A 15,177-nucleotide genomic window follows, 5' to 3' on the forward strand; every position below is an offset into this window, starting at 1 on the left:
AGGATTTATGTTGCTTTCCTGAAATGTTTTAACGTTTCCTTTTAGTACCTGATTATAAAATTCATTGATGTAGTGTTTAGGTCCCCCTCACCCCCCCCCCTTCACATTATTATTGGAATGCTTTTATTATTTACTTATATGTTCTAAGCATTGTCTGCTTTTGCTCATTCTGTCTTGACCTGTAAGAGAGTTTTTGCCTTCGAAAACCTAGTCAAAATCCAATATAAAGACATCACCTTATAATTCTGTGTTTTTGTAATGGTGTGTGCTGTGAAACATGATTTGTTGGATAGTCATATCTAGCATGATGACATATTGTCACATGAGATACAATCACTTTTTATGCACTGCTTCATCAGGTCATTTGTTATGTTCTACCCTCATATGCCCTATCTCAGAGATTTTTTGACTCCTGGTATATGATCCCTTTATTTATTTATTTTAATTGTAAACCGCTTTGATATGCTTCTGTATGTTTAGTAGTACAGTAAAGTCTTGATTATCCAGCGTAAATGGGATAAACCCGTTGTCCGAGAAGTGAAAAGTCAGATAATACAGAAAACGATGGTAACCCCTCAAACGACAACAAAAAAAACAAGAAGTGGGAAAAGGAAGAGGGCTTAACAGGTAATGGGATGAACAATCAAACTTTATTGCTGCAATACATGCTTCAGGAGTCTGACACTGTTGAGTTTTGCAGGATTATTAATGATTCAGCGAGTACAACTATGTTTGAAGGTCTTGAAAAAGACAGTGCATAGGATGGTGATGCACGTTCCAGACTTTAAATGGTTCCATTACCTGTTAAGTCTTCTTCCTTTTCCCGCTTATTGGTTTGCTACTACTACCCAGTGGGACTTGTTTATATTCAGTTACCTTTTGGGAACCCCTCAAATAATGCATAAACAAAGGCTGTAAAAGCAGAGCCCTGGGTCACAACTGTGCTGTTTTGCTGTAAAAGCATGGTCCCAGCTCTGAAATAAATTGTCCCATGTACAAAGCTTCCCTCTGCTACGCCAGAAAACAGAAAGAGACACGATGATATCACTGAGGGGGGGGAGGGGGTCTGTTGGATATGCCAGATGGTCAGATTAGTGAGGATCGAATAATTGAGACTGTACTGTATATCAAATTCTGATTGCAGGTTTCACTTATGAAGTACCAAACTTTGGAATGCTCTTCCTAAGCAACTAAGATGTATAGATGATTACTTGAGATTTCGCAAATTATTAAAAGCATTTCTGCTAAGTACCCGTCTTATAAATAGACAATAAACTAATGTTGCCTTGCATTCTTACCTTGTTTCAACATAACCAGAACTTTAGCCTCAACTCATAATAAACTTGTAATTAATTAACTGACTGTATTTTAATTTGATGTTTTCTTGCAAGTATGCCACATTGAACTTGAACATGTTTGGGGAAAATGTGGGATGCAAATGTCATAAATAAAATCGAGCTTGAACTTGAGTGAGGTTTTGCTTTAGATGTCATCTCGCTTCATACGTCTGGAAGTTAACTCAGGGGCTTCTGTAGCTTAGTCAAACTGAATACTCTGAATTGACATAATATGATTCTTTTATATATTAGTTGACATGGTGGAAATTTTCAAGCTGTTCTTTTATCTCATGGCTTCTGGTACTTTGATTTCAGTTCAGTGCAACACACACTACTGTTAAAGTTGCTAGAGTAATAATCTTCACTGTTTTTGTGGTGGGGACCACGTTGGCAAAAATAAATAAATAACACAAAAAAAACCACAACACAGCCCTCAGTGTATGAATCAAAATTATCATCAAACAAATCGAACAAACTGGGTGAGGGAAGGGGTCCCCTCCTCTGACACAGCTGGCTTGGCTAGGCTAGGCTAACCCCTCTGATGATATTCTCAGCCTGGCTGTGTGTGCATGTTTTGAATGACGTGAAACAGAGTCCACTCTCCCACACTTTTCCTAGGTCCATATCCCCCCCCCCCCCCCCCCCCCCACACACACACACATCCACATTCTCGGTCCATGCCTCCCAGCCCGTCACCCCCTTAATGTTCTCCCTGATTCTCTTTCTTACACATTCTCCATCCAAACCCCAGCCAGTTCCACCCATCATTACCCCAAGTCAGTCTTCATCATCCTATCTCTCTCTTCATGCTGGCCCTCACTCGAGTTTTTTAATCCCCACTATATTTTCTGCAGAGGTTTTTTGGCTTTTAGGACAGTTATTCTATTTTTTTTTTCCAACAGCATATTACTTTTAAGTGAGTTTGAACTGTCCTTCACTGCTTTTTCAATCTTGTGAGAAAAGTTTGGGAAGTACACATTAAAACTTACAAAGAGCTACATGCCACAATAGAAAGCAAAACATGGGTGTAGTGCCCAGTAACAAGCCTCAGGACAAGGTGGGAGTGGAGAGTGTGCATGGAAGAAGAGTTTAGGAGACCATCAGGCTTATTTTCAAAGCACTTTGGGAGGCTAAGTTCCATAGGTTTCTATGGAACTTTGGGAGGCTAAGTGCTTTGAAAATATGCCTCCATATTTAGGGTCAAGAGGAGCTGCCATTGGCACACAGGCCATGCAATGAAGAGCACTGTACTACAGCATCCTCTTCCTTTCATCTCATATAGCATTCCCACACATCTGGATGCCCTCTTATGTAGCCCTAAAGTCTGCTGGTAATATGATACAATGTTAAGCACCAGTAGCAACATATAATTCAACAAGCAAATTCTCAATGATATAGAGGCTGATTAACCAAGGATTTTTTTCCATTCTTTGTTTATAGGGGAAAAGCTTAGTGATTGATATTCAAAAGGCTTTTTTGAGAGATAGGCAAATCTTTGCTTTTCGAATTCACTGCCCCCCAGATTGGTTAAATGTGAGAGGGATGAAAGTCAGGCCAGGGATGCAGTTACACTTTAACCAGGTGGTGCTAATTTTATTTATATTTATTTATTTATAACATTTATACCCCACATTTTCCCACCCATTGGCAGGCTCAATGTGGCTAACACAAGTCCGTAAAGGCAATCGCCAATCCGGTAAACAAATAAATGAACTATAGTAAGGTGAATAGGAAGGATAGTAATTACAAGAAACGAGGGAAAAGAGGGGAAGGGTAATACAGTCCATCAGGTCCATAAATTAGTTGTATTCCAGGAATTGTAATACTCAGTGGTATCAAACATATAAACGGCAAGTGACCAACTCACCTGCAAATGCGCAGTAGAGTCGGAACGCTGAGAGTGTCCAAGCCCCGCCTCCACCAGCAGGGAGGGAAGGAGGGGGCAGCACTGAGGGAAACAGATGCTGGGGGGAGGGCAGGGGAGAGAGCAGGGTTGGTGGATGGGGAGGGGGGGGGAGGCCATAGGAAAACAAAAAACTAGACTGTTGTTACGGGCTTAACGGCTAGTCTGGTTATAGTTCGTTGGTTAAGTCTCTGGTTTGAAAAATCACTGTCCTGAATTTAGAGGGATGATTATCAAGGTACCATGAATAAAGTTAGGCTTTTAGAGTTCCCAACTGGTGGTAGTTCAGTGCCACACGTTACTGACTTCTGTGGTATATGAATGACTCTGCTCCTGAGCACCCTCGCAAGCAGCATCATTCTGTAGTCCCAGGAGCATAAAGCTGTAGCCCAGTGCTCCTACTGTAAGGGGCTGTCTGTGCTGTCCATTATCCTGATCATACCCCCACCCCCAACAGACCCACTCCCTGGGTCTACTTTCACTTGTCCCTGGTGGTCCACTGGGTCCCAGGCCAGGAGCGATGGCCAGTTGCTCCTGCCCTTGCTGGTTCTGGGCTAAAAATGGTGCCAGTGACCCCTTAGCAATAGTCATCTTGTGGTGCTACTATTAGGGGTCAATATGGCAACTTGACCCTTAGTGGTAGTACCCTGACACTACCGCTGGAGTCAGTGGCACCATGTTGAACCCAGCGCTGGGGATTGCTCCTGCCTCGGCACCTACTGGTTCACCAGGGATGAGTGAAAACAGGGCCAAGGGGCAGCGGGTGGGGGGGGGATACATTGGAGGGGGTCTTGATGAGGGGGGTGAAAGGACAGCACAGACAGCCCATTTAAGATGTTGGCTGGGATCACCTGGCCATGGCTTTGTGGTCCAATTCTCTAGGCTGATACAATAATCCTACAGTGTTCACTGCAAGCCTCTTTACTACATTTACATACTAATGAGCTATATTGCATGTTTTGCATCTCGTTAGTATGTAACTTTAAAATACCATGCGTTATATTACTATAACTTGCATTAGAGCCCTTTAACACACATTAAGGGGCAAATAACACTTGTTAATATCTGTAGTGCATCTTGATAACAACCCCCTTAATCGGATAACCTTATCCAGTTAACTTTAGGTGAGAATATTCAGAGGCCTGACAACTGGATAAGTTGGCTGAATGTACGGCTTCCTTTAAGTGGATATCTTTGTACTGAATGTCAGCCTTTTAGTAAATCAGGCCCATGGTGTATTTTAGACTTGAGGGAAACAAAAAAAAAATATCTTTATAACCAAAAGGTCTTGTTTTTTTTTTTGTATTATAGTACTGTGATAGTGTAGTGGTGGGTTTTGTATAGAGTTTGATGTGACATCATTAATAGGATGTTGATGATAAACAATAACCAATATAGGCCCTTTTACTAAATCACAGTAGAAAATGGCCTTAGCTTTGTGGTAACACAGGACATTTCCACACACTAAGGCCATTTCTACCACAGCTTGCCATGCACTCATGTGAGCATTGACATACAGCAACTGGTAAAAAATGCCCACAGGAGCACATACCTGTTTGGGAGGTGCTAAGAGCTCCCAAGTTAAGCACATGTAAACCAGTTAGCGAGCGATAATGTCGGTGCACTAACTGGTTTACGCTTCCATACTTATTCTCTACCCATGACACGTCCCCTTCCAAGAAAAATATAAGCACGTGATTACCATTCACTGTTGGCAAAACTAACACAGGATGCTTTAACACGTCCTGCATTAGTCAGTTTTTCCCATATTAAGCACACGTTAGTGCTTAACGCAGTTTAGTAAAAGGGTCCTTCCTTAGCGTCCCTCCGGACCGGACCAGGATTGGACTGATGGGTTGTGCTCGCCTACCAGCAGGTGGAGACTGAGAAAAAACTCTGACTCTAGAGAGCCAATAGGAGCCCTGGCCATGTGACCTTAGCCTCAGTATTTTCTCAGTCTCCCAGCAGGTAGGAAGTGAGCCCATTAGTCTCTCTCCTTTTCTCTTTAGATATTACAGATATTTGTGATAATTCTTCTGTGCCTGGAATCTTATTTAGAGGCTTGACAGGGTTTCCTTTCTCTTCTTTCTTTGACAGCCTCGGGGGTGTTAAACTCGGGTGTCTCGAGTCCACCCCCCTTCCTCCCCATCTCCCTGGCTTAGCAGGGAAGGGCCGTCCCTTTCTCTGGAAAGGTGTACCGTCTTTGGGAGAGGCAGCCACTTTTAACAGGTAGCTGCTTTAAAAGAATTAAATCAAATAAAAGGAAATTCAAAGAAGCAGCCTTTCTTTCCCCAGACTTCTAACGAGCAGGCAGCTCCAGTGTTTTATTATGATTGAGGGGTTATAAAAAAAAAAAAAAACAAACAGAAGAAAATAATTCAGTATCTGTGACTTTAAACAGCGATTTTTCTCGTCAGATTTAATTTCCTCCATTTTCTTGCGTTTTGGCGGCGGCGGCAGTTTAAACAAATGAAAAAAAAAAAAAAAGAAAGGTGCGAACCGCGTAAGCGCGGCCACCTGTTTTTTCCGATATGGCTTAAAAGTTCAAACAGCTGCTGTCGGTCAGCGTCGCGCAGTTCACGCAGCCGGAACGTGTAAATTTTGCTCTCCCTTCTAGGTTTCTTCGGGTCCGGTGCTGCCTCCGGTTTTTTCGGGGCCTTTTTCGCCGGCTGTTGTTTCTTCAACGTTCCACTGGGCTCCGCTTGTTCGGAGGTGTCGGGCGCGCTGTCGATTGCCACGGGGCCAGTGGCGCGAACAGCGGCCATTTTGTTTCTCCCTCCATCTTATCAGTCGGGGATCTCTCTGCTGAAGGTAAGGCTGCAGTTCATAGAGCAGTTCGGCTCCAAAATGTGTACACTTTTGTATGTGCTGAACGGCGTATTCTAAAATGCTCTTCACATCAGCAGGCAATATTTGGTTGAAAGGGGGCTCCTTTCATATATGGATATATAACAAGCTTTTCTTCTTTTAAATTTCTATGTATCACGGGGCTGTTAACACTAGTTTTTTCTGGTGCTCAGTCATTTTTCATTGCCTGGTGGAAAATCTACATCTTATCATAATATAATATCATAATTCATTTCAAGCATTTTCCTCAATAGCTGTAGTATTATACAGTGTTTTAAGAACTTTAGAAACTTTCTCTATAGGCATAGAGTAAATTTTTGTCTTTCTCATTCCCTGATGAATAGGACTACATTGTCTAAGAGTCAATTGATTGGTACTTTGCAATTCTGACCATAATATCTTAGTTCCTTTCAAGCATTTTACTCCATGCCTATGATGTTATATAGTGTTTTAAGAACTTAACAGACAATCACTCTCAATGGCTGTAGTGTTATACAGTGTTTTCTTTTTCCGGCTTTAAGAAGCCTTCTCTAGAGGCATACAGTATATTGTTCAGATGCCATGGGGATATATCAGCTCTTTCATATTCTCTGAGGGACAGTCCTGTCTACCAAGCTCCCAGTCACTCAGCTGCCTTAGCAGGCATGCTTTATTCATGTCTTCCCTTCTTTTCCAACTGCCTTGAAGCCTCTCATATTTCATTTTAGCTTTCTTCTGGTTTTTACAGGACATATGGTCACTTAGAGAATAAAGTCATCCTTTCACTTAAAGATAGTGGACGGTCCTCAAACCATCTACTCGTGTTTGTCTCTACTCTATCAGTTCAGCATTGGCAGATTATAAACATCCTGGTTTGGTCCAGTATGCCTATACATACCATCTGCTATCTCTTCCTCTTCCTTAGAGACCTGATGTTATATCAAGCTTTCTTGAATTCAGATACAGTCTTGTCTACACTGCCTTCACCAAGTGGCTGTGGCACAACTTCACTTTTTTCGTTACAGGTAATTTCCAAGTTTGTCCTTTTTCATTTTCATTCTATGCGCCTTCACTCCAGAGTGTTCTTTCAATTGGAAGGGGATTCACTCACTTCCTGTGTATTTATACCATAGGTACATAAGTATGGTTATGCTGGGTAAGGCCTAAAGTCCATCAAGTCCAGCATTCATATCTAATGGGCATAGGTACATAAGTTTTGCCATTCTGGGGAAGCTCAAATGTCCACCTTTCTACAGCCAGAACAGCATTAAAGAAAAAAAAAAAAAAAAACCTCTCACGAGAGTATCGAACAGAAATCTCTGCTCCAAAAGCAAGGCTTTGCAGTAATTCTGCAAACTAACGCATACAATATTTGCCATGGCTGTTCACCACTAGGAACACCGGGGACCCTGGGCCTAGGTTCGGTGTTTTAACCTGAAACAAGCTCAACATTCATATCTATTGGGTGTGAGTCTGGTACTACTACTACTACTACTACTACTACTTAACATTTCTAGAGCGCTACTAGGGTTACGCAGCGCTGTACAAATTAACAAAGAAGGACGTTCCCTGCTCAAAGGAGCTTACAATCTACATCTCAGTGAGGGAGGACGCATGACCGTGGTACGTGGATTAGTGGTATGTGGATTAGGGAGATCCAAGAAATTACAGGCCGGTGAATCAGACGTTCATACTGGGACAATTTTTTTCTGTCCGGAGCGTACTACCATAGCTGGTGGACTCCTATATTCAGAACTTTCTATATTCAGAACTTACCCAACTATGGAACGCCATAGAGATAGGGTTGGAGTTTGTAGCCCTATTTAACTGGTGTCCTTGGTCACCCTTCCTCTTCTCCTCAGGGTCCAGAGAATGGCTAGTTTTTTGCTTATGCATTAACCGGTCATTTTCAGCAGTATTCTCTCTTCCGTTCTTTTATAGATCTAAGAGGATGTTCATTGCGCTCTTAGGGTCATTTCATTCTTACCTAGACGACTGCCTAATTGGAGAAAGTCTTATCAGCAGAGTTCTCAGGTCACGCACCGGGTGTTGCATTTCTTACAGTCTCTAGGTTGGGTGGTGATTGTAGCCAGGCCTCTCATTTGATCTCTCATTTGATCTCTCATCAGATATCTCTGATTTTCTCTTTGTTTAGTCAGGTTGGCGCACAGTCTTTTGTCTCCTCTGCAAACATCCCAGTTTATATTTTTCTTGGTGACCTTGGGCCTTCGGCCATTTTCTCGCTCTATTCTGCAGAATGCAATTTTACTTTCTAATGCCCAAGAAGGAATTTTCCTTCATCCTATTGCGAATCTCAGGGTCATCAATCGCGCTATTTAAGTGTCATCTAGTTATCTCAAGAACCTTAGTTCTGTCATTGGGATGCTTCGTGCAGTACACTTTTTGGCAGAAGCTTGTTTTTATATATTTTTTTTCTGGGGGACCTCAGCAATTCGTTTTACCTTCGGGTGAATTTTGTTTTCCCTACTGACAAACAAGGCGGAGAGAGCTATGTTGGTCCTTGCCATGGCAATGGGTTATGTCATCCGCCAAGGAGGAGTTAAGAGTATACTCTTGAGTTTGTACTCATTTTTTCTTAGTTGTGTCACCCTGCGTTTAGGTGAATGGACTCTCATTTTTTCAGCCTTACTTCCTCACTGCGACACTTCAGGGCTATCTCTTTTTGCCTTCAGGCTCACGAACATTTCTTGCTTCTTCCGTTCAGCAACAGTCTTGACGGAGACAGGGACAGATGCCAACGTCCAGCAGGGGTTTTTCAACCTTCTTTATGCGTTTCTTCCATCATCTCACTAGGTGTTTACGCAGAACCAAGGCACCCTTCTACATCCGGACCCCCAGTCACTCAAACTTATGGCGTGGTTACTGGGTCTGCAACATCTTTGATATTTTCGCAGGAAGTACTTCAAGTTTTAATTGCTTCCAGACAGAAATCTACATTAAAGTCCTATGAATCAAAGTGGCGACGGTTCACTCTGTGGTACTCCTCTCGCCACTTCATTCCACAAACAGTATCCATTTTGCATGTTTTGGAATATCTTCTGCATCTTGCGAAATCTTGTCTGTCTTACTCATCCATTAGAGTTCATTTGGCAGCTCTATCAGTGATGCATGATACTGTTGACAACCGCACGCTTATGCAGCATCCACTGTCAAAGCGGTTTCTTAAAGGAGTCCTGCACCTGTACCTCCCGCTTCGTCCACCAGCTAGGTGAACTAGGTGAACAGACTCTTAAAGTTCTGTTTTCTAGTAGCCATAACTTTTTCTATAAAGTTTTCCTCTTCAAGCAGTATTTCCCAGTAGCCATTGCAGCAAGTAGATCTATGTGTGGAATACTTCTACAGTTGGTAACTTCTTTTCGGTCTGCTGTAGTTTAAAGTTTTCACCTTTCCCAATCGGTTTTTTCTTATTGGTTTTGTCCTTCTAGCCAGTAGGCGTAAAAGTTTTTCATTGTTTCTAACCCGCTATATCGCGAAGGATCAAGGAAATGAGAATGTCTATTTCTCTTCTCGCTGAGAGGGCAGTTCCACAGCGTATTACAACATATTCCACAACTTCAGAAGCGGGCTCTATTCTTACTACGGCGATTTTTGGTGCTCTCGGTGCACATTGGTAAGTTGGCAACTTAGTCCTAGTTTCATTTTATTTTGCTCATTGGGACACACTACATGTTAGTTGTCGCCAGGTGGTCTATGCAGCATGAACATTTCTCTGCAGTTTTCATAGGGTCCCTCCCTTCAGATTACTGCTTTGGTACTTCCCATCAGTCCAATCCTGGTCCGGTCCGGAGGGACGCTAAGGAAGGAGAAATTAGATCTTACCTGCTAATTTGCTTTCCTTTAGTCCCTCCGGACCGGACCAGGCCCCTCCCATGTTCTCTCTACTCTTTAGCTTCTTTTATTAAGTAGGAAGTGTATTCAGTAGGAAGTGTATTCATTCCTTTACGATTCGTGGAACAATACTATATATATACAGAACTTTACGTGGTCTATACCACATCTCTGGTGGTTGCTGGTGAGCTCAATTGCTGGAATCTATCTATAAAACCTTAAATACGCCATACCACTTCTCTGGTGAGAGTTGTGGCTGAGCTCAGTTGCTGGAATATCTATAAAACCTTAAATATGATTTACCACTTTTCTGGTGAGAGTTGCTGGTAAGCTCAGTTGATGGAATATATATAAAATCTTAAGTGGGCCATACCATTTCTCTGGTGAGAGTTGCTGGTGAGCTATAAGACAAGTGAGCCATACCACTTCTCTGGTGAGAGTTGCGGGTGAGCTATATTACATGTGAGCCATATCGCTTCTCTGGTGAGATTTGCTGGTGAGCTATAGTACAAGTGAGCCATACCACTTCTCTAGTGAGAGTTGCTGGTGAGCTGTAATACATATCGGGCCATACCACTTCTCTGGTGAGAGTTGCTGGTGAGCTCTGATACTTGGCGTTGCCGAGTGCTTTGTGGCTGCTAGGATTCCATACGGCACAGAAGGTCTTTCTTTCTTTCCTGCTTTGTTATTCAAATACTGAGGCTAAGGTCACATGGCCAGGGCTCCTATTGGCTCTCTAGAGTCAGAGTTTTTTCTCAGTCTCCACCTGCTGGTAGGCGAGCACAACCCATCAGTCCAATCCTGGTCCGGTCCGGAGGGACTAAAGGAAAGCAAATTAGCAGGTAAGATCTAATTTCTCCTTTATTTTCCTCCTCATCTTAGAAGAAAAAAAACATACACATTTTGAATATTTATATAGTACAAATCTGGTGCAACAGGAACATGTCACTGTGATGAGAAGAGTATAACAATTCTCCTTCTGTATATTGTTAGGCTGATTTTCAAAGAAAAAAGTGCTTAAGAAATGGTGATATCTGTGTGTATGTTCCTCTGAAAACTTTGGCGTTTGGTGTCTGACCAACACTAAATTTTCAGTACTCAGGAAGCCCAGTGGTAACATAATGGGGCAGGGTAACTCTTTTGATCTACTTATAGCATGCACTGGAAAGTAGGCTCCATGACTTCAGCTAGGATCTTCATGTTCACTTATGCACATGGGTTACCTGATAGTGGTACTTCTATGACTCAGCCTTCTACAATTCTTGTTTCTAGGTTTGGTGACAAATAAACTACTTCCTTTGTTTCATGGTTTATGAAACTAATAGTGTAAGCTTTTGATGGAATCTGTCTCTTACGCCATCCAGATGTGCATGTACTCCATTATGGTACAGAGGTTTAGTAGTCGTATCCTCCCTGGAGAAAGCTGTTTTCTAGGTTGTGATACCTTTTCTTGAACTCATTTTAGAATAATCCAGAAATATTATAGTGCATTAGTCTTCCAGACCTCCTTCAGGCAGACACAGGATTAGGGGCCCCTTTTACCAAGCTGTGGCAAAAGGGGGCCTGCACTGGCATCAGCACATGTTTTTCAAGCACTTGCCGTGCGGCCGTTTCAAGGGGGAGCCCTTACCGCCACCCATTGAGGTGGCGGTAGGAGCTCCCGTGCTAACCCGACAGTAACTGGGCAGTGCGCATCACTTCCTGATTACCACCAGGTACACCCTGGCGCTCTAGGGGCGGTAATTCCTGTTTAGCGAGTGGTAAGCCTGCATTGGGCTGCTTACTGCTACTTAGTAAAAGGGGCCTATATGTTTTAGTAATTGCTTAGGGCTACCAGGATTCTGTTTTCTCACCAAACTGTTGAATTTTCTAAAACAGAAACATCATCTTCCTGAATTATAACCTAATCCAACTGAATATGTGTTTTCTTTTCCATTAATGTAAGGATGGAAACAACAGAAAAAGGATTCCTTGTCCGTTAGATCCAAAACAGTAAGTTGTTACCCTGTAAATGTCATTACTTTGTATGTGTGCTTGAATATTACGCTATAGTTATTGGTCTCATTCTTATTTTTTTTTTTTTAGTACCGTGTATGAAGATCAACTAGAAAAACACCTGAAAAAATGTAATTCCAGAGAAAAGCCAAAACCGGTTAGTGCTGTTCACCTCCATGTGCTAGGGGTATGTTTACTAAGGCGCATTAGCGTTTTTAACGTGCCTGTAAAGTTAAGGCTCGTTAAACGTTAATGCGCCAATGCATTCCTATAGGCATGTTAGCATTTAATGTGCGTTAAAAACGCTAACGTGCCTATAGCGTGCCTTTGTAAACACAGGCGCTAGTCTTAAGGAAAGCAATAAATAAAGTTAAGAAGGGGGAGTTTATGGAAAAGATCAGTGCTTAATATGCAAATGTGCAACATAATTCCACAGAATGTTTCTGTTGCCTTAGAGACTACCATTAAGCTGTTGAAGAAAAACATGGAGACTTGCATAAAGGCATTAGGGGGTCAACCGCTATCATTACTTACTGGGCTGAACATTGTGAGAGTAAATGAGCATGGTACAACTTAATGTGGGGCATGTTTTTATTCTGTTGTCTTTTATTCTTCAGGTTTACTACATTCAAGATATTAATGCAGGTTTAAAAGAAACAGTAGAAACAGAGGAAAAAGTGAGTCCACACATTAATAGTACTTCTATAAATAATACTGAATGTGAGAAATGACTGTGTATCTCATCTGTATTCTGCAAAACCTGACCGATAAACTGATATGATGGTTAATATTGCCAAAATGTATGATCAAAAAGTATTAATCAGCTCTATTAAATTAATCTTAACATCCTTCTGTCTTTTTTTTTCCTTTTTAGCAAATATCTCTTTCTTCTCTTTCTGAGGAAGAAATAATGAATTTGATCAGAAAGCTAAGGAAAGCAAACAGTGGTGAGTCTGGTTAAAATTATAGTATAGTATTTAATTATTTATTTATAGTTTCAGACATTTTTTTACAAGTTAACACTTGCTAATAGAGATACAGATAGGAATAAAGGACAAGTAAAAGTGTGCACAGTCCTTCTTAGACCACTGTAAAAGGGGGAAGGGAGTTCATTCTGTTAAGATAAGGAGATCCAGTAGAGGAAAAACAAGTATATCAAAAGGCCATTACCATGCATAGTACCCCTGCCTTATACTTTAATTCTGCCATAAGGAAGTTAGAGAACACCAGTCACAATTTTCTCCATAGCAAGAAAGGCTCTCAGTTGTCCCGGCGAAAAGAATGCATATTTTATCCCCAGATATTTTACTACATGATTTCAAGGATAAGCTAATAGAAATGATGCACCCAATGCTAAAACTTAATATCTCATAGCCAAAAGGATTTTTATTCTCTCTTGAGTTTGCCTTGTTGCATCAGGATATATCCAGATCTCCCCCCCCCCCAAAAAAAAAAAGGAGTTTGGGATTTATGAAAAAAGAGTCTCATTATTGCATTTATATCCTGTTCAAAAACAGATGAGAGTAACAAAGTAGCCCTTTCAGAATTCTCAGATAAAAATGTCTCCAATATTTCAGATGTATTCAGCGCTTTATTTTTTGCCTCCTGAACTACAGTCCCCTGCGTCTCTTCTGAAGGTTTTTTAATAGGTATATAGCATATCTGATTTAATGGAAGGATTGCTTCAGAAGAGAAATTAAAAACTTATATCGGATATTTCTTAAAAGCTTCCAATGGTGAAATTCCCAGAGAGTTCTGTTCAATTGAATTTTTCTTCTTCTTTAGAAAACATACATCTCTGTTTTTTCCCTTCTCCTAGTGGTTTGAAATATAGTAAGCACTGGAGAGCTTCTTTTTCTATTTTTTTCTGTTTCTGCTTGGAATGATCTATCTTTAGCACTTAGGTTAGAGAGTTCCTGTTATTCTTTTAAGAAAAGACTAAAGATCATTTTTTGTGTAATTTTTATTATTATTATTTTGTAAATAGTAACTTTGTTTCATTTTTATACCTTTGATGTTGATTACATTCTGTATAGCAGGCTCATCTCCAGTGGTTGCCCTTGGCGAGGGGCAGCATGGCCTGGTGGCTATGTCCCACCAACCTGAGATGGGGGGGTGCACTTGGCCTCCCCCCAGTGGTTAGCGGTGTTGACGGATGCCAGCCTGTCGGGCTGGGGTGCTCATTGTCTTCGTCGTTATGCACAGGGCCTTTGGACAGCAGCGAAGACCCAGTGGCCAATCAACTGCCTGGAGCTCTGGGCAATAGCTCGTGCACTGAGGTTCTTCCAGTCTTTACTGGAGGGCAAGTCGGTTTGGGTCATCTCAGATAACACGACAATGGTGACCTATCTCAATCGGCAGGGCAACACTCGGAGTGTGTCTTTTGGTGGCAGAGGCTGAGATGCTCTTGCAGTGGGTGGAGCACCACCTGTTTTGCCTCTAGGTGGCGCACATTGCAGGCCATCTAAATGTACAGGTGGATTTCCTCTGCCGGCATGATCTGGACCAAGCGGAATGGGAACTGTCGGCAGAGGCCTTCCACCTGATCAAGCGGCAGTGGGGCATTCTAGCAATGGATCTCATGGCGACCCGAGCCAACACGAAGGTGTGCCGGTTTTTCAGCTGGAGGAGAGAGTCCAGGTCAGAGGGCTTTGGATGCGCTGGTTCAGCCTTGGCCATTGGGAAGGTGTACCAGGTCTGTTTGGATCCCAAATGTATAAGAGCAAGAAAACGCAGACTCACAAATGATAGACGCATAGCAATTGTAAAAGTAATACAGATATTTATTAGCAGATTAAATATACATCACCAAGCCCGGCTTCATTCTAGGCCATCTTCAGCTGGGGAGCCCTTTTGCTTGTGGACGACTCCACTATAGTCCATTGCTAAACAGCACATGACTAAACAGTATATGACTCATAATCAGGGCCCTTGACTCCTCATGTTATGCTCTTTCTTTGTAACTTTCCAGTTCCCATCCTGTTTTTTCCAGTCCCCAACTATCATTAACCACAGTACAGGCTGCATTCTCTGTCTTTTGTAAAGGTGCTACCTGCAGAGTCTGCAAGAGCTGGGCTAAGCTATATAATTTCTGCTAGATAGAGGTCACCTACAGGTCAGACTCCACACTGATCCTACCTTCACGCTCTTCACAGAGGGGGTGCTCTGCATCTTTCCCCCTTGGCCGTTTAGGCAGGGTCCTTCACAAGATCAGGTGTTATCAGGGCCTGGTCATGCTGGTGGCTCTGGATTGGCCTCTGCATCCAT

General features: G+C 42.1%; 1 protein-coding gene across 1 annotated transcript in view; it reads left to right on the top strand.

Moving 5' to 3' along the window:
- TRMT13 (tRNA methyltransferase 13 homolog) overlaps positions 1-15,177 on the top strand; it is a 36,764-nt gene that overhangs the window by 3,100 nt on the left and 18,487 nt on the right. The window contains exons 2-5 of the mRNA XM_030207598.1: positions 11,861-11,907; positions 12,001-12,067; positions 12,528-12,587; positions 12,785-12,857. Of these exons, the coding sequence (XP_030063458.1) occupies positions 11,861-11,907; positions 12,001-12,067; positions 12,528-12,587; positions 12,785-12,857 (247 nt within the window). The remainder of the gene's footprint in view (positions 1-11,860; positions 11,908-12,000; positions 12,068-12,527; positions 12,588-12,784; positions 12,858-15,177) is intronic.

The sequence above is a fragment of the Microcaecilia unicolor genome, chromosome 6, assembly GCF_901765095.1.
Source record: "Microcaecilia unicolor chromosome 6, aMicUni1.1, whole genome shotgun sequence".
Taxonomy (NCBI): Eukaryota; Metazoa; Chordata; class Amphibia; order Gymnophiona; family Siphonopidae; genus Microcaecilia; species Microcaecilia unicolor.